Below are 21,646 nucleotides of genomic sequence, written 5' to 3' on the forward strand. Positions count from 1 at the left end.
GGGCGAGGTGGGGGGGGCGCAGGCCAGATCCTTCCTTCCTCCTGGAGGCTGCCGTTCCCTCCACAGTCCACACCCTTGAGGTGTCCCCAGGCCCCCACCCCAGTCAGCACTTCACCTGAGGTGCCGGACAGTGGAGGAGGCTTTGCTGCCTCCCAGACCCCAGGCTGCTGTGAGCAGCCGTTTTTCTAGGCGCTCGGGCGACTTGTGGTGGCGGGTCCTCTCCCGCGTGGGTGCCCGCGTGCCCCGGCACTCGGTGCGCAGCCAGTGCTGGGAGCCTGTCAGGTGCCCTGCTCTGCTCAGAGCAGCCAGTGGGCTGGTATTTGGGGAGTTCAGGGACGACAGATGACCCGGACGGAATGCCTGTTGCGTGTCAGCCCTGACTCGGGTCAGAGGTGTCCGCCCTTGAAATCCACGCGGGCTCGGTGAGAGCAGTGCTGCTGTCTCTGTCTGTGTCTGGAAGGCGAAAAAACTGAGGCACAAGAACTTAAATGCTTCACGCAGGATCACACGGTAGAAAGGGGAGCCTGGAGCCCAGGGCTGTGTGACTCAAGAATGTGCCCTCTTAGCAATTACCGTCCCGCTGTCTTCCCAAAAGGGGCCCGCAGTGAGGGCCAGCCGCCCGCACCGTCAGCCAGGGCCCACTGAACAGCCCGCTTCCTCCAGGTAGCGCGCGTAGAGGTGGCCCGTTGCTGGCCGGGCGTGGGGCCTGGCTCGGGCGCTGAGCGACAGGCACGTGGGGGCTCTCTCCCTTGGGGCCCCTGCGCTGCTGAGGCTCGGAGGCCGGCGCCGGTCTGCAGGGAGGATGGGCCGGGAGGGTCCTCGGGTCTGAGGAGGACGGGGTCGCCTGGGCCTGACCGGTGGGCCTCCTGGGCGTTCCCGTGGACGGCCCGTCGCCCGGCCGTGCTGCTCTAACCACCTGTTCTCTGTCTGTCTCCTCGTCTCTCGTTCTCGCTCTCCGCAGTGCAAGTCTGTGTTCAGGTCCTTCTCCCAGGACTTCGTGCCTCACAACCACGCTTCCGTTCAGCCTTTCCTTCCGCCTACCTCCTCTTCCTCTCCACACTTCCTGCCTGTCCGCCAGTCCCAGAGCTCTGAGCTGGCGGCGCCGACCACCGGCCCGCCTCCCGGCACCGTGGACGGGCCTCCTCCCGCTCCTCAGGAGCGCGCCGCTCACGGGCACGCTGTCCGCCGTCCTCCCGAAACCTCTCTCTCTGACTCGCCCCAGACGCCTTCGGTGAGAACCCCCCCGCCCCCGTGGGCCGCACGTTCCGAGAAAGCCAGGCGCTGCGGTGGCGTCTCCTGATCCCCACCAGCCATCCAGCTTTGGCCGGTCACAGGTCAGAAGCTGGACCTTCTGCACAGAGGCCCCATAACCAGGGCTCGGGCTGTCAGCGTGTTACCATGGAGACGAGCTGTCGCTGTATGTGTGACCATGGAGACAGGCCGTCACTGTATCCATGGGGACAGGCTGTCACCATGTTACCATGGGGACAGGCCATCACCGTGAGTGTGACCACGGGACAGGCCGTCACTATGCATGCGGCACAGCGTGCTGCTACAGCGTGCTCTGGTTAGGTGACTTTCAGAGAAAGCGCAGGCCGCTCCCTGGGCCCGGCCGCAGTGCGCGCCTGTATCCTGGGCCGCAGGCATAGCCAGCACTTCGCTAGGCACGGGGCCCGCAATCTGGCATGGACATGGGCCGGCAGAGCAGAGTCAGAGGCCACGTGGGGGCCAGCTGCAGCGTGCCATGGTGTCGTGGGGGCTGCTTCTTCCCTGCCTGGCAGTCGCCTCCGCACGGGGACCCCCGCTGTCCCCACTCCAACAGAGGAGGAGACAGGATTCTCCCAGGAAGGCTTGCATGGCCTTTAACATCCTTGAGAAGATCCAGCAGGAACGTGGGGTCCCGTGAACAGAGGCCAAGGAGGCCAAAGTGGTTTTGACGCAGGAGAATGGGGTGCAGCTGGCACCATCCTCCCTGTCGTGAGGGGAGCGTCCACCAGCACTGGCTGGAGGCCCGTCACATGCGCGTCTCCTCTCATCCTGTCTCCCCAGAGAGAACACGCCAGCGAGGGCGCTGGCGAGGGCGAATACGTCAGTCTGTACTCCTCTGGCCAGGGCGGCGAGGAGCTGGCTGTCTCTCGAGGAGTAAGTAACCTCGGGGCTGCCTCGTGCATGCGGCTGGCCTGGCAGGCGTCGGGCCCCTGCTGCTTCTTGGCTGAGCCCCGTCACCCGCAGACCAGCCCGCAGCCTCGCCCGCGTCAGCCCAGCACGCTCAGCGGTGGAGGAGGGGCCTGCGTGGAGGCTGCCTTGGCTTGGACATCCATGCCTGGCGCCTCGGCCTGGCCAGACGGGTGCTGTGGGATTCGGGAGCAGCCTGGCGTGGCCTGTCAGGTCACTGGGGTTTCTACCCCCTCTCCCAGCGTGGGTTCATCTCACCGCCTCTTCCCCATCATGGCCCTTCACCCAGACAAACAGCATCCGGGTGGCTGGAGGGTCTGGCAGGCACCCCTGCTTCCTCATACCCTCCCTCCTGGAGCTCAGTGCCGCCTGCTGTCCCGGCTCCAGACAGATGAGGTGCAGACGCACCCCTGAGCACACGGTGTTCCGAGGTCTGCCGCAGCTGGTCGTGCCCAAGTTCAAAGGCACCCCATCCTGTGTGGAACCAGCCCCTCGAGGGAGGAGCCGGGAGGACTCTGTCCTCCCCATGACCAGCTCAAAAGGCACCACCTGTTGAGAGCATGGCCAGTCCCACTAGGACTGCCCACCATGGGCACCCCACCCATCTTAGCCATCCACACGGGCGCGCCCTCACTCCAGGGGGTTTAACCCCTGGAGCCAGCGATGTTGCCACCTCACCAGTCCTCTCTGGCGATCTGTGCCCACTGCTGGCTTCCCCTCACTGCCCACCTCCATCAGCGTCCACTCTTAGAGCGGACTTCTCTCCGAGGCGCTCTCCTGGCGGGGGTCATCCTCCGCCATTCTCACTGGCCTCGGGTGGATGGGCTTCCCAGGGCGCTGCTGTCCCTGAGTAAGGTGGGCTCGGGTCCCCAGGAGCAGTGGGAGGCGGCGTGCGCCCGGGCAGCGAAGGCCCCACGGAGCTGTCGCTGGGGGCGTGAGCAGAGCTCGGGTTGTCTCTACCTGAGAAGTCAGCGGAGGTGCCGGCACAGGGCCGCACCTGGGGTGTGTCCAGGCCCTGCGGCCTGCTGGCCCGGTGCTGGTGATGGTGCTGGCCCGGTGCTGGCCCGGTGCTGGTGATGGGCCTGCTCCCACACGGTCTCGGCCAGGCCAATGAGGTGGCGTGCGGCCCCGCTGGGCACTGCTGAGCGGGGGCAGTGGGCAGTCATTTCTTACAGGAAACAATTGGATGGCTCCGTCTAGGTTGGCAGCAGAGAAATGTTAAAAGCAGCGGGGCTTCCAGGGGAGGGCCTGTACTTCCTGTCCCTGACTGCCGTGTCCCTGGTGGCCAGCCTGTGCTCTGTGGGGACTTGTGCAGCAGCAAGCCCGGGAAGACAGCTCAGCTGCGTGGGGCGCCTCTCACAACCAGCACCGGCTTCTCTTTCCAGGAGTCACCGGCTATGAAAGACGGACCTTGCAGAGACCCCTCGTCGGCCGGGGGCACCCCTGGGAAGGAAAGCAGAGACGGCGGGGACAGGTAGGCCATGACCGCGGGAAGCCGCGCGTCCCCCGGGTGAGCTGCCCCTGCGTCAGGCCTTGGGGACACGTGTGTGCACTTTCCTTTGTTCTGTTCTGGAAGTGATGCCTGCTCAGGGTAGAGGGCGGGGAAGTGCAGGGAGACAGGAGATGTCGTGAATAGCCCCCCTCAGAGGCCGTGGCTTCCACGGGCAGTATCCACCTCACTGGGCCTGCCCTCTGGGGCCTCGCCCGGGCTGGTGCAGTGGGGGAGCCCGAAGCTCCCTCCCCAGCAGCCATCTGGCTCTGGGCGTGACATGTGTCTCGTGCTGCTGATGCATCTGGAAGTGACTCTCCGATCTCACGCTCAGCCCTGCGTGCTCCGCGTGCCCCCAGAGAGATTTTGAAAGCCTGCTTACGTGAGTTCCACGCGTCCTCAGGTCTCCCAGCCATGCTCCAGCCCCACAATTCCCCCAGAAACTTCCCCCAGAGCTGGCGGGCTTTGCTCTGCCAGCAGCATCAGCAGCCAGTCTTCATGTCAGTTCCTCGTCCTTCATCTCTTGGGACGTTTCCCGGCATGAGCCGTCAGACGCGCAGGGCCGGGGGTGTGGGGGGATCTGCCGAAGCGCACGTGCCACAGGGCACCCACCCCTCCACACAGGCCTCCCTGCGTCCTGAGGGGCCAGGGGCCACACCCCTCCCTGTTCAGCGCCTCCAGGGTCCTGGGTGCAGCACAGGCCAGCAGCACCTCGCAGGGGCCACAGTGGGAATCGGGAGAATAAGACAGGAATGTGGGGTGCCCGGGGCCTGGGACCAGGGCCGGTACCCTCCAGACACCCGGACCTGGAGAACCCAGCTGCCCCACGTGTTCCTGCCGCCGGGCACTTCTCCCTCTTCTCTCCCGTCACCAGCAGACTTCTGCGCAGCACTTCTGGCCACAGGGTGTCTGTCTGGCCCTCAGAGGGCCTTTTTGTTTTAGCCTCTGTCCGTCTGTCCAGTTAGACCTGGCACCGCAGTCAAGGTCTGGTCTGCCTGGTTCATGCCTGTCCTCAGTCCCATGGAGGAGAGATGTTAAGATCTCCCATCCCACCTGCCCCTGGAGCTGGACATTCGTGCAGGGGCCTTGGCACACGGGATGAGACCCCCCGCTTATTTAAATAGCCCACCAGATGCCTCTTGATCGCTTACAGAGGGCGCGTCCAGCGAGCACAGGAAGTGCCCCAGGGCTGCACACTCACCAGCAGCAGAGCTGGAGACCCAGCTTGGGCCCCAGGGGAGGGTGGGCGCAGGCCTCGGGGCAGCTGGCTCAGGGCGCACTTCCTCAGCCCGTGGGTGCCACAGACCCTGCGGCCTGCTTGACACTTGCAACACAAACCACTTCTCCCTCCAGGGCCCCACAGTCACCAGATGCTCTGGAGTCGGCTCAGTCAGGAGAGGAGGTGGATGAGCTGACCCTCATCGACCATGAGGAAATTATGGCCAGACTGACACTCAAGCAGGAGGTGAGGGCATCATGGGCTTGGCGGTGCAGCAGCTGGCCGGCACAGGGGGCGAGGGGGCCCAGGGAGCGTGTGGCCACAGAGACACCAGAGGTGCCGCCTCCGTTGGAGCCCGCAGCTAGAATGGTGCTGGGCAGGCGGGTGAGAGCTGGAGAAAGGGCCTGTCCCCCCGGCTGACACTTGTTCCAGTGTGATCTTGGCAAGTTACACAGCAGCTCTATGCCCTGTGGCGGGGTGGGAGGTGCTGTGAGTGCAGGTCAGAGGGGAGGCTCTCAGCACGGGCAGCCGTCTCCACCTGAGCCCTGCTTATTGGGGGCCACAGCAGCACCCACCTGGCACAGTCAGAGGTGCTGGCCAGAGAGAGCTCGCACCTCCCTCTGCCAGGCGACTCCAGAAACAGGACTGGCTTAGTGAGGTGGCCCTGGCCCAGCCCCCATGTGTTTTCTGGGCTCCGACCCAGGGACCCAGGCGCGGGACAAGCGGTGGGTACCTCGTCTGCACAGCTGCACCTGGTGAAGCTGGGGGCTCCTCTGCAGAGAGGTGGGCTCCCGACTCTGGCAGGTCACGGCGCAGCTGCCCCACTCATAGCTAGAAATCTGAGATGTGTCCAGAACTCTGGAGTCAGGGTGAGATACGGAAGCTCCACAGAGGCAGGTGCATCTCCCACCCCCCACGTCCTGCTGGGGCCTGGGGTGCCGCGGCCCCAGCCAGCTTGGCTGTGTGGCCTGGGCTCCTGCCCCAGCCCTGGCAATGGCGCTTTCGACCACAGGCTTGTTCGTAGGTCAAAGGCTCTGCCACCTGGAAGTCAGACTTCAGCTTGGCGGGCGTTCCATGCTGGGAACTGGCTTCATGCGCGCGCAGCTCGCTGCTGTTTCGAGAACGGGCGTGTACTGGGACATGGTGCTGCTCCTTGTGTCGCCCTGCGGGAGGAGGAGGTGGTCCTCCTGCTCCCTGTGGGGACCCCCCCGTGAGACCCGTGGGCTGTGGAGGGGGCGAGGTGGAATGGCACCAGCTCCAGGCCCTCATGTCTGCGGTGCCAGGAGGCTCCCGGACCACCCGCCCCAGATGAGTTCTGCACCTGTCCTGGCAGCTGGGCGGGCCCGCCCCGCCTCGGTGGCACAGCCAGGCTGAGGGGAGCAGGGGTGGGATCCTGGGGTCTCCGCCGTCTCAGCCCCCGTGGCTCTGGCTTCCTGCATTCTGCTCAGGCCGCCTCTGCTGTTGTCACTGCAGGGCGATGACGGGCCGGATGTGCGAGGAGGATCCGGGGACATCCTGCTGGTCCACGCGACCGAGACGGACAGGAAAGGTACCACAGCCCTCTCGAGGCTTCCGTGCGCTGGTGCTCAGGCTGGGGGGCAGGTGACCTCTGCCTCCTGGCGCTCGGTCGTGTCCTCTGTTGGTCCAGGCTAGGCGTGTCCCTGCGCACCTCCCCGCGTCGTCAGGCGCAGAGCTGGGCACCCGGAGCAGCGGCGTGGGGTGCAGTGGAGTTTCTGGGCCCTCCTAGCACGAGGCTGTGTCCGGGCAGAGAGGGGAGGAGGTGCCAGCAGGCCGGGGCGGGCCGGGCCTGGCCTCACCCCATGCTCCTTGGTGCATTTTTTTTTTAATTATTAAAAAGACGATGTCACAGACATGTTAAGGCAAAGCGGGGAGGGGAGGGCATCACCCACCCTTGAAGCCGTGACTCCCCAATTTCATTTCTGTAAACAACGTCCTCCCCGTGTTTCCACGGCAGATTTCCCAAAGCTCGTGACAGAGAGCGGTTCTGGGAATTTCTAAATTATGCAGGAAGTACAAAAATATTTACATTGCAGAAAACTTGAAAAACAGAGGCAGAGAGGACTTGGCTCCCACAAACCCAGTCCCGAGCCAGCTTTGCCCTCTGGCTTCCTTCCGCGCGGGGCCGAGCCTGTCCCGGAGTTGGAGTCCAGGCTTCGGGGGCCGCCGATGCCCTAGCGAAGGGCCCTCCGTGCCCAGCAGAGAGGCCGCGGGGAGGCGCAGGCCCGAACGTCCACTGGGCCCCACCCTGGCCTGACTCCCTGCCGTCGCCCTCTTCCACGCCCGGCCGGGGAGGGGTTCACATTCTGGCTGCACAAGGGGCCCAAGGCCGGCAGGTGGCCAGAGGGTGCAGAGGGACCCCGGGGCAAGGCAGCCCGAGAACTCGGTGGCTGCGTTCAGTTACGGGAAGGAGCGAGATTCCGAGGATCCGGAGTCCAGGCCTGGCCGGGTGGTGAGGCGGGGGCGTCCCTGGCCTCCGTGCTGGGGAAAACGTCGGCTGGTCCTTGCCCACCTCTCTCAGGAGAAAAACCCAAACTCAGCCGTGAGCGGGGGGTGGTCCAGCAGCCTGAGCCCCGGGGGTCCTGCTGTGACTCCAGCAGGGGCTGCCCCCCCGCACCCGTGGACCCCAGCCGGCGGCGGGCGGTGCTGCGGGGATCCAGGGCTGTGCCCCTCGCCACGCCAGTGCTGCTCAGCCGGAGAAGCGGGCGAGGGGTGAGGCGAGGGCATGGGCAGGGCGCCTGCATCCGCTCGCCTGTCGCCGTGGGTCACGCCCTCAGCGGGAGCAGACGAGTCCTGAGTGGAGCCCGGCGCGCTCAGCACGGCTGGCCTGCGCTGGGAGCCCTCCGCTCCTCGCTCCCCCAGTGTCGAGGCCGCCCCACAGCAACCCATAAACGCGGCGGCGGCTGTTCTGGAAAGGTTGGCGCGCTAGCCAGAGCCAGCCCCTCCCAGCAGAAGGCTGGGCAGGAGCGGCCAGCCCGCGTGCCTTCCCGGCGGCCTGGCCGTCCTGCCCTGCTGTGCCCTCCCGCCCGTCCCAGCGGCCTTTGCCTGGGGCTCGCGATAAGTGGAAAGCCTCAAGATTGGCGTCATCGTGCCCCACCACCTACGGTTTGGCCCGTGATTTAGCTGCGGGGTCCTGCCACCGGGTAGCGGTTTTGTCTACGGCGCCTAAGCAGAGCTGGCAAATGCCGGCAGCGGGGGCCGCGCCCGGCAGGCACGCTCAGCCGTCCTTCCTCCCTAGACCTGGTGTTGTACTGCGAGGCCTTCCTGACCACCTATCGGACCTTCATCACGCCCGAGGAGCTCATCAAGAAGCTGCAGTACAGATATCCTGCCCGCCCCGCGGCGCCGGTCTCCACGCTGCGCGCGCCCGCGGCCTTCTGGAGCCGGGAGGAGGTGGGGCCTGTTGCCACCCGCGCCCCCACATAGGGAGTCATGGGGCCGGGTGACAGCCCAGGGCGCTCCCCCTCAGCCGCGTCCTCGCTTTGAGACCTCAGCAAGGCCGCCTCTCCAGGCCGTGTCCCCCTGAAAGGGCTGACTGAGGTGCCGAGGCGGCCCGCGTGTGCTGCGGGGGTGGTGTCGCCACTGGTCGCTCCAGGTCAGGAGGGGTTGACCCGAGTCTAGAGGGAGGGGGCAGGCAGGGACCTGTGGGCGCTGGGGGCGGCGGCGGCTGCCGCTGAGCCCAGAGCGGCAGGTGCTGGGTACCAAGTATTGGAATGTGCAGGGCTCGAGGGAATCAGGACAAACGACAGCCTTGGGTGGGGGAGGCCCCGCCTCCGGGCAGCAGACCCCGCCGTGGACAGAGGCCGCTCGACCTCACCTGCCTTTCAAATGTCACTCCCTACGGTGGTGGCCGAGGGCAGCCCCAGGCCTGGAAGGACCCACTTCCGGCCACCCTGCCTTGGCGCTGACCTGGAGCTGCTCCACCTCGGTGGGCCAGCCCGGCCCTCGGGCCGCCTCCCGGCCACGGCACACCACTGCCATCTGCTGGGCAGGCGGCTGCCGGCACCGGGGCGGGCGGGCGGGCCCCAGTCCTGTGCTGGCTGTAAGGCCCCGGGTTCTCCCCAGCTCCTCACCTTCCCCTAGCTCAGCCCTACAGCCCCTGGCTCCTCAGGACCAAAGAGGGGAGACCCCTTTGCTGAGACTTGGGTTCCCTCCCGCTGCCTCAAGTTCTCGGCCCCACAAAGGACCTAACTCGCGTGTCGAGAACGTCCTGGCATCGGGCTTGATGCTCTGCGTTAGCCGTGTGATCTCCCTGAACCACGGTGCTGTGTGGCGTGACAGTTACAGGGCCCCGGGCGCCATTATTCTTTGCTGTTGTGCGACCGCACAACAGGCTTGACTGTTTGGAAAGGACGTGGGTGGACACACAGAGCTGTCTCCGGAGCTCCGGCCCTCGGCGTCCCTCGGCCGCCCAGTCTGCTCATAGAAATGCTGCAGCGTCAAGTTCCTGGGGCCGTGGGTCCTCTGCAGGCCCTGGGGCCTGTCCGAGCACTGGCCGCTCACTGGGAAGCCGGACGGAGCCGGAGGGGGGTGTGGGCGGTGAACACGACGGGCCGCAGGACGCACGCGCCAGAAGCCTCCACCTCGGAGCTCTGCGGGGCGAGTGTTGGGCTGCAGGGCGCCCTGGCCTGGCATCTCCCCAGGGCCCTGGGAACTCTGGAACTTTTGGGGCATTTCGCTCTCCACCGCCTCTCACCCGAGGCCCGGCCCCGCCGCCTGCCTTTCAGGGAGCCTCCCCGGAGCTCCATCCTGGTCAGCAGAAAGGCGGGCCTGGGTGGTGCCGGGGAGACGGTCTGCGGGCGGGGAGGGTGGGGCGAGGCAGGTCTGGGCGGGCGCCCCAGGCGCTGCTCTGCGCAGGCCCTCGCCTTCCGGTGCCTCGTCCCTGGTGACGGTGCCCCACTCACGGGGCTCCCAGGGGCCGTGAACTCTCGGGAACGGTCCCCTCAAGGAGTGAGCTGCCCCCTCCTCCAGGTGAGAACGTCCATTTCCTTAACCCCCTCCACGTACGAGAAGTTCTCTCCCTTCGCCGACACGTTCAAGAAGCGGGTCAGCAAGAACACGTTCTTCGTGCTGGTGCGGGTGGTGGACGAGCTCTGGTGAGTGTCTGCTGCCCACAGGCCCCGCTGCCTTGACCCCAGCCGTGGAGAGATGACCGACCCCTTAGGCCAGCCCCGGCGGGCCCGGCTCGCCCCGTGGGGTCATGCTCCCCCATCGCAGGTGGGGAGGGGGCCGAGGAAGGGCCTGTGCTCTGCTGGGGCAGCGTGGAACAGCAGCCCCAGAGCTGGTCCCTTGCCCGGTTTGCGGAGGCGGCGAAGGGGGCAGCCCAGGCTCTGCCTTAGGTCTTTCCCTCCTGCTGGGGGGAGGGTCCTCGTTCAGTGAGCCGCGGCTGTGCAGCTGCCACACGCAGGAAGCTCAGGGCCTCGCCCTAGTGGATAGTCCAAGGGGCCGGGGCCTCTTAGCGTCTCGGGGCAGGATTTGTCCAGCTGCCCAGGTCCCAGCCTGCCCCTGGCGCTTGCCCAGGCCCGGCCAGCTTTGCTGATTGTGGCACCAGTGAGACCAGTGGCCCTGGGGGCAGGCAGGCCTTTCCTCTTGCTCTTCCCACAGCGGTTTCTGATACCGCTGGCCACTCCTCCCTGCTGTGAGGCCCTCGGGTACCTTGAGGTAGACTCTGGTCTGGGGCCGCTGGCCCCCCGCACCGTGTCCTGCTCCTCACCTGTGGCTCTTTGACCCCTTAGCCTGGTGGAGTTGACTGAGGAGATCTTGAAGCTACTCATGGAGCTGGTCTTTCGCCTGGTGTGCAACGGGGAGCTCAGCCTGGCCCGCGTGCTCCGGAAGAACATCCTGGACAAGGTGGACCAGAAGAAGCTGCTCCGCTGTGCCAACTCCGACCAGCCGCTCGCAGCCAGGGGGGTAGCAGCCAGGTGAGCTGCCCGCAGTCCACACCTGGCCTCTCCAGCCCCAGCCCGTAGCTGCCTTTCCTTGACGCTCTTCTAGCAACCTTCCCCACTCCCGTTCTGGCCCTGTCTGGGCCCTGTCTGGGCCTGTGGCGAGGGGCCTCAGCCACCGCCCGTGGTCCTAGGGGGCTGGGCCTCTTCTCCAGGCCAATGTCTGTGACCAGTCACCTTCCAGGACGAAGGCAGCGGGACTGGTGGCTAGGCCCACTGGCTAGGACAGGAGACTGCTAGGCGTGCCCCAGGCCCCAAGGTGGCTGCCCCTGCCATCCCCAACACACCTGAGGGTTCAGGCCGTTGCCCGCCTCCTCAGCCCCAGCCTGACACGTTGCTGATTTACCCCTCCTTGGTAGTGAGCGCTCAGCCCTCACGTGTCACCACCGGGCCCGGGGAGGAGGGTCGGGCTGTGAGCTGTTCCCGGGCTCCCAGGGCGGGCTGCAGGACACAGCAGAGGCAGGAGAGGGACCCCTGGAGGCCTGGCCCTGACCTACCTGCCCGCCTTTGCGCTCCACTCCCCTGCGAAGTGAGGCTCCATTGTCCAGCCCCTGGACTCCCGCTGACCCGTCCGCTGACCCACCTCTCACGTCTCTGTCTTCCAGGCCAGGAACCTTGCACGACTTTCACAGCCATGAAATAGCCGAGCAGCTAACTCTGCTGGACGCGGAACTCTTCTACAAAATCGAGGTGCGGCGCTGAGGGGGCTGGGGCTCAGGGGAGGCGCTGCTGCTTGGCCCTGAGTGAGAGAAGCTCGCGGAGAGCCAGCCGCCCCAGGCCGAGCCCGTCTACTTCCTTTGCAGATTCCTGAGGTTTTGCTCTGGGCAAAGGAGCAGAACGAGGAGAAGAGCCCCAACTTGACCCAGTTCACCGAGCATTTCAACAACATGTCCTACTGGTGAGTGGGGCCGTGGCACAGGCGGCTCTGTGCTTCATGGGGTGCTCCGATGGCGAGGACGAGGCGGCGCCTCCTCCTCCAGCTCCTCGTGAGGCCGCGGGCGCTGAGGCAGGGACTGGCTGCCTCTCCTGGGCCGGGAGGGGCCCCTAGATGCTGGTTGAGGAAGAGTCCCAGACTCCCCCGGCAAGAGCACTGGATCGACTAGTAATGTCTGCTGTGCGTGGCAGGGTGGGGCAGGGGCACCACGCCTGCCACCCTGCTGGTCCTTGCCAAGCTGCCCACTACCAGGCACCTTGGGCTGGTCCCCACGCCGCCTGCCCGAAAGGAGAAGCATCAGCCAAGGAGTGGGTTCCGTGCAGCCTTTATTCAGCAATCCGAAGTCCGGGTGTTAAATAGGACACGTGACAGAATGTTGCTAACAACAACACGAGCACCAAGTGCGACTCAGGGCAGCTGCGCCACTCAGTCTGGCAGACCCCACCTGCCACCCAGACAGCAGCTGGTGCTTCTGAAGTGCTCCCGGGACCGCTTACCGGAGAAAGCCCAGGTCTCCTCCCACCGCAGGGAGGGAGCACTCAGCACAGGAGCTGGCAGGGCCACACCCCTTAGGACGCGGTGGTGTCCAGGGCAGGATAGCTCACACAGTGCTGAGGACAGCCCCTCGCCAGGTGCAGGGGGGCTGCCTGGAGGAGGTGCTGATGCCCATGGAGGGGCAGAAGCAGCAATGCCAAGGGTGGCAGTTCCTCCAGGTGACCAGCAAAGACAACACAGGCCTTCAAGGCCACCGTGAGGTCCTCCTGTGAGGCTGGCCTTTGGCTCTGGTTGCCAGGAGGCTCCATCCCGCCACACACCAGGTCCTCCCCTGGGCCCAGGTTGTCTGAGGAGCGTTGCCAGCTCCTGTAGTGCCCAGGGCCACAGTTGGCAGGAAGCTCTGCCTTCTCCAGGGCCTCTGCACACCCCCATCTTGGATGCAGCCCCAGCCCCACGTTCTTGAGGGCCTATCACTATTCCCGGGACACCACGAGCTCCTTGGAAGGAGACTGGGGCTGCTTTTGGTCCCTCGCAGGCTGCAGTGCCCGCAGGCCCGTGCTCTCCCCGTGCTGGCCACACAGGGGTGCACACGCCCCCGCCGGGGCTGCAGGGAGACTGGTCAGGGCAGCATCTCCTCTTTCCCGCCGTCCGTGCAGGGTCCGGTCAATAATCATGTTACAGGAAAAGGCTCAGGACAGGGAACGGCTGCTCTTGAAGTTCATCAAGATCATGAAGGTAACAGTGGGAGCCCCGTCCCCTCAGATCCCACCCCAGCTCCTCACGCCCCGCCCCCAACCCCTGCCTCAGCGGGCCCCACCCCTGCCCCAGGACCCCCGCCTCCCACCCTGTGCTGCGCCCCACGTGCCCCCTGCCCTCATGCCTGCTCCCCCTACAGCACTTACGGAAGCTGAACAACTTCAACTCCTACCTGGCCATCCTCTCCGCTCTGGACTCGGCGCCCATCCGCCGGCTGGAGTGGCAGAAGCAGACCTCAGAGGTGAGCGCTGGGGGAGCCGGGCCCTGGGGAGCCTGCTGGCCTGAGGTGGGGTGGAGGCCTGGGGCACCCTGCTCCCGTGTGGCTGGGCAGCCTGACCCCCACCCCGTGTCCTCGCCATTTCCCGTCACCGGGTCCTGGATCGGGGGGTGTCACATCACCTCACCGCCTCTGGCCCCGCAGCCACAGTTGGGCGTTCTGTGACCAGGTGTATTTCCAGGGGAGGGGCGAAAAGGAAAAGGAGGGCTGGTCTGGGAGTTAGGGAGGCCCCGAAGAGGAAGTTCAGGTCAGCGGCACAGAGGAGAGCGCAGGCGGGAGCTCGGCCCCTCCGGCAGGACACGCGGTGGGGGCGGTGCTGACCAGGAAGCGCACCTTTATCGTTCTGGGTGTGAGGGAGGTAAAGCTCACGGGGCCATCCGCCAGCAGGTCATAGCACGGGGTGGCACCAAGGGGCAGTTATAAAAGTGAGACATTCACAGCGGCTGCTCCAGGAACACACAAGAGGTAGTAAAATGGCAGGGAAAGCTTCCTGGAGGAAGTGACGCAGGAGGCTGTGAAGGCTTCCTGGAGCTGGGAGGGTTTCCTGGAGGAAGTGGCGCGTCAGGGTGAGAAGCACCAAAAAGGTGAAGAGGCAGGGGGATGGCATTCTGGGAAATGTGCAGGAGCAGCTCTGTGAGGTGACCTGCCGTCCCAGGTGGACTCCGCCTGGAGTGCACTGAGGAGCAGAGGCAGGCTGGGAGGGACGCGGTTCCATGTGCCCTTCCAGCGGTCATCAGGCTGCGGGTGAGTGGATCTGAGCGGAGCCCGAGCACTGGGAGGCTCCCCGAGGCAGCTCTGAGCAGGCAGGAGCCGTCTCCACAGCAGGCTGGCCTCCCGGGCTCAGTGCCCAGGCCCGGCGCCCGGCTCACCACGCCCCCTCCCGCCAGGGCCTGGCCGAGTACTGCACGCTGATCGACAGCTCGTCCTCCTTCCGCGCCTACCGGGCCGCCCTGTCCGAGGTGGAGCCGCCCTGCATCCCATACCTGTGAGTAGGGCCTCTGCCCACTGGCTCTGCCCAGTGTCGCTCTGGGAGACGCCTGACCACGCTGCAAGACCCTGGCTTTGGGGGGCTCCCACGGAGACCGCCGGCTTTAGCTTTAAGAACAGCCACGCTCCTCTCGTCCCTGGTCCTGCTCCTCCCTCCTCCCCACCTGCCACCACGCATGCTCAGCCCCACCCTGGGGGCATGGCCCCAGGGCCTCAATGGCCACAGCACCGCAGCACCCTGAGGGCCCTGGCGTGAGGCCGGGAGGCAGCTCCCCAGGCGTGGCCGTGAGACGGCGTCCACAGTGTTTCAGCGGGCAGGGGCCGTCCGCTCTGGCTGCTCCGCGGTCTCAAGCGGCCATATTTGACTCACAGGACAGGTCCAAGCCCTTCCTGGGCCGTGGGCCTGGAGGGAAGCCTCCCCGGGCAGGGCCCAGAGCCTGCTGTTGGGTGAGCGCTGTCCCCTCAGGCCCCGCCAGCGCCCTCGCCGCTCTGCCCAGGGGGCGCGTCACACCTCGCCGGCTCCCACCCTCTGACCGAGCCTCACCAGGTGCTGACACAGGGCGTCCCCACACACCCCCGGTCCCCGTCGTTTATTGACTTCATACCAGCAAACGTGCTGCTCTGCCACCCGCGCTGCAGCGGTCGGCGCCTTGACGGTGCCCAGGGTCTCGGCAACAGGCCACCCTTGGGGCCTGAGCCCGCTCTCCGAGGCCCCAGCGCGTGGGCCTGAGCTGGGGCGGCGCAGGAAGAAGGCGCCCCACGGTCTCGCCTGCAGCCGCCCCTTCTGACAGGCTCTCCCTCCCCAGGGGGCTCATCCTGCAGGACCTCACCTTCGTGCACCTGGGGAACCCCGACTACATCGACGGGAAGGTGAACTTTTCCAAACGGTGGCAGCAGTTCAACATCCTGGACAGCATGCGCTGCTTCCAGCAGGCGTGAGTGGCCCCTGCGCGCTCCCCACAGGCGGCCGCGGCCAGGCCGGGCCAGGCGTCCACCCCCCAGTCGCGCTCCGGCGCCGGAGTCGGTCGGGCTGCTCCGGAGGCCCGGCCAGGAGAGGGGTTCCCAGGCTCCTCGGGCCCCGGCTGCCCCGGGACAGTGCGTGCCGGGAGCGGGCTCGGGCCGACTGACCGTTCCCTCCCCGCAGGCACTACGACATCCGGAGAAACGAGGACATCATCAACTTCTTCAACGACTTCAGCGATCACCTGGCCGAGGAGGCCTTGTGGGAACTGTCTCTGAAAATCAAGCCCAGGAACATAACCAGGAGGAAAACAGAGCGGGAGGAAAAGACCTAGGGGCAGGCGTTCGCCAGGAGAGGCTCAGAGAGGCCGCCAGGCCGAGGGACGCTGCCCGGCCCCCGGCGCCCCCGCGGAGCACGGCGGACCTGGCCGGCCGGGCACCAGCAGCGGGTCCCGGGACGGAGTGTGAGCTGGCGGGCCAGGCCGGGCCTCCATCTTCCCGCGCCTTCCCCGCCCGGTTCCGGATCTGCTGAAAGGCGAGTGTGGCCTGAGGCCCCGCAGGGTCTGCGCCCCGGGGGGCCTGGACGGAGCGGGCACGCGGCCAGCAGGGGTGGCTGGGACGCTGCTGCCCCAGAGCGGGGGACAGCGTGGGCAGGACGGCCGGCAGGGCCTTGGAAGCCCCAGAGCACCTGTCGCAGAACTGGCTCAGCCGCCCACCGGCAGGGCAGGGGCTGCCCTCGGCCCCCCCCCCCGCCCCCGTCTCCCCCCACCCCACTCCCCGCTGACCCCCCGTGGGGGCTGGCCCGGCTGGAGCAGGGGAGAGCGCGATCACTCAAGACGCGCGTTCCACTGGGGCAGCGGCTCCGGTGAGTCCACGCAGAGCGGGGGCCTCCTGTTCTGGGGGCCATGCCCCCCGCTCCGTGCCTTACGTGCCCTCTCCACCCGCCCGCGCCCCCTGTCCTGGGGCCGGCGGCTCCTCCAGCAGAAGCATCTGCTGCTCCCAGGCCGCTCTCCCTGCCGAGGTGACAATCGGAGCCGTCCCGGAGCCTCGGGCTCGGAACTCAGTCGCGCCGGGCGGACTCTGCCTGCTCGGGGCCTGCGGGGAGGGCCGCTCCCGTGACCTGGCCCTTCGGGAACTTTCTTCCTCCCTGCCAGCCACAGAGAGGGAGGAAGTTCTCTCGTCCTGCCCCGCTGCCAGCCAGAACGTGGCTCTTTCTTATTTAATTTGCGGCCGTCGCGGGGCTGTGAGTGTGGCGTGGTTCGCCTTCACTCCCTGCTTTCCTCGTCCTCCCATTTCAACCCCCCCGCCCGGCTGTGCGGGGTGCTGCGCTGTGGGCGCGGGCACTGCCATCCCCCCGCTCTCGGGAGGCCCGGCCTCCGCCACCCAGGGCGAGGCTCCCGCTGCCTGTCAGTCCCTGGACCCAGCGGCCCCGTGCTCGGCCCCCGCGGCCCGACGGGGCCAGCAGGAGGCGGGACGTGAGGACGGGCGAGGGCGGCCCTGGGAGGCCCGTGCAATGTGTGTTTAACTTATTGGCAGACAGGCGTCCGCCCTCCCGCTCGCAGCCGCTGTGAGGTGCGGTCTGAGGCCAGGCTCGGACCCCACCGGACGGCCCGGCTCCCTGCAGAGAAGGCGCTCCTGTCCTGCCCGCCCTCCCCGCCATGACACTGTACCGCGCCTCCAGCTAGCTGGCGGGGGCGGTTTCCTGACCTGTAAATTTTATATAAAAAATAAAGGCCCACGTTGGCCTGCCTGCCTCTGGTGGCCGGGTGTCATTCAAGCCGCCGCCCCTCCCTGCGGCCTCTCAGGCAGGGCCCTTGGCCCAGGCCCAGACCTGCTGCCAGAGTGAGGTGGCCGGCACCCCACTAGTGAGACGCAAGTCAACACGCAGAACTGCGCCGCTTCCCGCCCGCCCAGTGAAACAAACTCCTGGGTGGCGTCCGGCGGGCTCGGCTGTGCTGTGCTCACACCCCTGCCGCCCCGCCGCCGCAACGCCCCGCCCCCGGCCCCGCAGCTGCGTCTGTGGGAACCCAGGGAGGTGACCCTGTGGGATCCAGTCCCTCCTTTGCCCTGCAGTGGCTGCAGCTCCCCTGCTAGCGGGCCTTCAGTCATCCTACGCCAGTCACGCCTCCAGTCCCCCTCCGCACCTGCACGACCCAGCACCTCGGGGCTCCCCCACTCTGGGCCCTGCACCGTGCCGGGGCATGCATGAGGGCCACCACAGGGGAACGTGGCAGGCAGGGGCTGGCACGCTGGAGGCGGCAGCTTAAAACCAAGGTGGGGTGGAGCTAATGTCCCTGGGCCGGTGACACTTTCAGGGTCCAAGAGAAGGGACCCGAGACTCGAGCTACTGCACCCCCTCAGCTGCCTACTGAGCAACTGGGGTGTTGCAGGCACCATCACTAAGCCTCCCCTAACTTGGTGTGGCTCAGTCACCAGCTGTTTCCTCAGGAAAACTCCACCACCCGTGCCTCTGTTTCCCCATTATCTGCTGTTGTCCCCACTCAGCTCCCAAAGCCTCCACTCCCCTCCTCCCCACCAGCTACAATGCCAAGAACCAGCCCGCTCTGGCCCCAGTGCCCCCAGGGGACAGGGAGGTGCCATGCCTGATACAGGCCTCAGAGCTGAGCTGCAGCCAAGGTTGCGAGACTGGAACCCGGCTGGTCCTTGCTGGCGGGGGGGGGGCGGGCAAGGAACAGCGAGGGTCACCGAAGCAGTCAGGCTTCTGCGGGGGGTGGGGGGGTTAGACACCCCAGCCAAGCATCCCCTCCCAGGGCCTGGGGGTTTACAAGCTGAGCCAACAACCCAGGAGGCTCACATGCTGTCACCCCAAACCACGCTTGCCCCCACCACGTCGTGCCTCAGATCCTTAAGCCAGCTGACCTTGGGCAAGGGGCCCCTCCTCTGTTCCCGTGTCTCAGCGGGATGTGGGGTCCTGGCTCCCGCCTCATAAGGCCTGTGATGCTTCAACGAACTAACCTGGGTGCGGAGTCTGGGGAGCTGGCGCCACTACCTCTCACTGGAACACCGTCCACGGACGCTGCAGAGCATTTTAACTCACTCAGTCCTCGTAACGTAAAAGCCGCGCAAGCGAAATGCTACAACCAGCAAGTGCAGGGAAGGGGTACTTGACTTTGAAGAAATGAAATGTGATCTGACATCCACTCACAAACTTCAGGTCCAGACAAGCCTAACAGGTAATTTATGCAAAAAATAAACAAAAACCAGGTAGCTTCAATCTTACGCAAAAAACCCCCGAGAACAGCAAGGAGAACACTTCTCAACCTGTTTCATGTGTGGAATGCAACCTTTACATCAAACCCGTGCAAGAAAATGACAGGGGAATACTGATATAAAACGTCTAAAATCACCTTGACCCCAAACCAGCAACGTATGAAAATCAGTGCTCCCGACGGAGCCGCGCTTGCGCGCAGGGATGGAGTGACATCAAGTGGGCGAGTGGACTTGACCCCGGATGCTGGACTCTTACTCTGCACCTCTCCCCTGGGCATGGGGGAGACTCTGCACTGGGGACTCAAGGGTGGGGGGTGCCACCTCCATGCCTTACCCGCCACGGCACGCTTGGATTCCAGGTGTGACGATGGCAGAGTCCCAAGTGGAGGGAACACCCACCCCGTGCCACGCTGGAGTTCACAAGCTAAAACTGAACTTGCGCTCACTACTGACAGTTCAAGGTCTGCGAGGTCTCACGGCGTGGCCTAGCCTCTCCTGGAGGCACCACATGAGCTGCTTAGAGGAAGAACGCCGCATGGTCGGCTCTGGTCAGGAAGGCTTCTGTTACTATCTTTTAAAAAATACTCTTCACAGGCCTCCCCTGTGGCGCAGCGGCTGAGCGCTGGGCTGCCCGCAGCCTCTGCAGCGCCGGTTCGTTCCCCGGCCGCCGGCGAGGGTCCCACCAAAAAAAAAAATACTCTTCCCTACAATCAAAAACTTCTGAATCTGATCATCTTTACAAAATCCTACAAAAACACTGTACTTAATGGGGAGATGTTTAAGGCGTTTAATATCAGATCAAAGTCAGGCTCTCACCGTCGTTTTGTTCACGCACTGCTGTACTGGAGATCCTGGCTGATGATGCAAGGACAGAAAAATAATGCAAGAAAATGCTAAAAAGTCAAGGAGGTCACTGTAAAGTCACCTAAGTACATCGCTCTGTGCAATCAACTAGAAAACGTAATTAAAGATCCTATTTATACTCGTATCCCAAGTCTTAGGATACCAGGAATAAGCCCAACAGAAGTGTGAGACAGTCCATCCAAGTGATGACATTTTGTAAATATGTCCCCAACCCAGGAGTGCCTAAATATATACAGTAAATAGTAACCGATCTGAGGGACAACAGACAGCAGGGACTTCAATACCCTACGTATATCAGTCAGACTGAAAATCAATAAGGAGATTGACCTTAAGCCACAGACATGAGCTGAATGTATAGAAAATATTCCATCCAAAGTCAACAGAATGCAAATTCTTCTCAAGCACACCTGGAACATGGGTCCTACGCTGCGCATATGACTGAAACAGCATATGACTGAAATCAAACATCTTTTCCAACAATAATGGCATGAAGCCAGTCACAAGAAAAAAGTGAAAATTAACAAATATGTGGAGATTAGGCAACATACACTCTCCCCACTCTCTGGTGAATCCTCTCCCCCTGCACCTCTGGCCTGCACTCCAGTTCTTCTACACGTAAATAAATAAATCTTTAGAAATAAAGAAAAGAACGTTACAGATCAATATCCCTGATGAACACAGATGCAAAATTCTTGGACAAAATAGCAGCAAACGAAACTCAACACTACAGTCAAAGACTCATAGCCACCACGTGGGCTTTATTCCAGCGAGGCAAGGATGGTTTGACATCAGCAAGTCAGTCGGTGCGACACGCCACGTTAACAAAAGACACATGCGTGTGACCTCACCTCTACATGCAGTCTGAGAAGAAAATGAACTCATGATGCAGAGAACAGATTGGTGGTTGCCAGAGTTCAGAGGCAGAAAAAAACCGATGAAGGGGGTCAAAGGAGAAAATCGCCAGTTGTAATATAAAGAAGTCATGGGCATGTGATGTGCAGCGTAGTGCTATGTTAATGCTATTGTACAGCATAGTTGAAAGTCGCGAACAGAACCTAGAAAGTTGTCATCACAAAAAAAAAACCAACTTTGTAACTCTAGTGATGGATGGTAGCTAGACTTATTTTGGGGATCATTTCATTACAGATGCCACGTCATGATGTTGTACAGCTGACACTAATAATCTGTGCCAGCTCCAATTCAATGAAAGATATGAGAAAAATGATAAGACTTTATGAAGATCTTGGTAAGCTAAAAGACACATATTTGTATAGAGATTAATTATCTTAAAGGTGTCTATTAACCCCAGATTCATATATATATATATTTTCAAAACTATTCCAAAGAAAATGCCAGACGATTTCATATGATCTTAAAGATCATTCTAAAAATACATCAGGAAGAATTTCCAGTTCTGGTGCTGGTAGACCACAGAACTCAGACCAGCCTCCTGCTATGCAAACTCTACAAAACACTCACCATCCCTGCCTGGCTGCACCAGTGGGCAAGAGAGTGAGATAACCTGGGGGGTGAGCCTGGCTCTTGGGCCACGGAAAGGTAAGGGCACCTGCCAATTCCAGAGGAGGTGGCTCCGCAGCCCCCCCCCCCTCCAGAACTCGCCACGCCTTGAGACCAAGGAGGTGCCTGCAGGACTAAGGAACACGCAGGCCCCAGGGGTGAGCAGCCTCCGCCCTCCCCTCCCTGTGCGTGGGGCTGCGCCCGGCTCCTGCAGACGGGGCACTATTTATTTCTCGGGCCTCCTCGGCACGGCGTGAAGTGGCCCAGGAACAGAAACGTGCAGAAAGAGCACATCTCAAGACCGAAAGCAGGTCTGTGGCGCCCGGAAGAGGAAATCCTGTCTGTGAGGGGCCCAGGGGCGGGGGCGGAAGGCTCTGCCGCTGTGACCACAGCCGCGGTCCTGGCCGGGCAGCCCGTCCGTTTGTCCACTGAACGCAGCTGAACTGCACAGCTGCGCGGTCCGGCCGGGCTGCAGCGCCATAAAGTTGTTTTTAAAAAAGTTTGCCAGAGCTGATGGGTACCTCAGCTTTCTGCCTCAGCCTCCTGCCCGCCCCGTGCCAAGCCTCCTTTACATGGTGCCTGCCCAGAGCAAGGCCTCCGCTCGCAGGGAGCTCAGGGGAACGGGCTCCGGGTGCGCTCGGTGTGGGTGTCAGTAGCCTTCTGCCCCCGGCACCCCTCCTGGCAGCCCTGCCCTGGTGACGCGGGCACCCACACCCCAGGCCTGTGCCTCCCTGCTGGCGGGCAGGCGCCCCACTCCCCCACAGGCCATCAAGGCTCC

The 21,646-nt window shown here is 64.1% G+C and overlaps 1 protein-coding gene across 6 annotated transcripts in view; it reads left to right on the forward strand.

Annotated features, from left to right (window-relative positions):
* Nucleotides 1-15,590, forward strand: part of RAPGEF1 (Rap guanine nucleotide exchange factor 1) — a gene marked incomplete at both ends in the record, with an annotated part of 88,058 nt that extends 72,468 nt beyond the window's left edge. For 3 of the 6 annotated variants that reach the window (XM_084236926.1, XM_084236927.1, XM_084236928.1), the window contains 15 exons: nt 962-1,231; nt 2,050-2,142; nt 3,561-3,649; nt 5,018-5,129; nt 6,357-6,432; nt 8,140-8,249; nt 9,912-9,997; nt 10,637-10,822; nt 11,452-11,536; nt 11,650-11,744; nt 12,932-13,010; nt 13,171-13,272; nt 14,196-14,293; nt 15,102-15,230; nt 15,440-15,590. In XM_084236926.1, the coding sequence (XP_084093052.1) occupies nt 962-1,231; nt 2,050-2,142; nt 3,561-3,649; nt 5,018-5,129; nt 6,357-6,432; nt 8,140-8,249; nt 9,912-9,997; nt 10,637-10,822; nt 11,452-11,536; nt 11,650-11,744; nt 12,932-13,010; nt 13,171-13,272; nt 14,196-14,293; nt 15,102-15,230; nt 15,440-15,590 (1,761 nt within the window). The remainder of the gene's footprint in view (nt 1-961; nt 1,232-2,049; nt 2,143-3,560; nt 3,650-5,017; nt 5,130-6,356; nt 6,433-8,139; nt 8,250-9,911; nt 9,998-10,636; nt 10,823-11,451; nt 11,537-11,649; nt 11,745-12,931; nt 13,011-13,170; nt 13,273-14,195; nt 14,294-15,101; nt 15,231-15,439) is intronic. The other 3 variants (XM_084236930.1, XM_084236931.1, XM_084236929.1) reach the window with 1 other exon arrangement.
* Nucleotides 15,591-21,646: the final 6,056 nt, after the last annotated feature.

The sequence above is a fragment of the Talpa europaea genome (assembly GCF_964194135.1).
Source record: "Talpa europaea genome assembly, chromosome: 7".
NCBI classification, from domain to species: domain Eukaryota; kingdom Metazoa; phylum Chordata; class Mammalia; order Eulipotyphla; family Talpidae; genus Talpa; species Talpa europaea.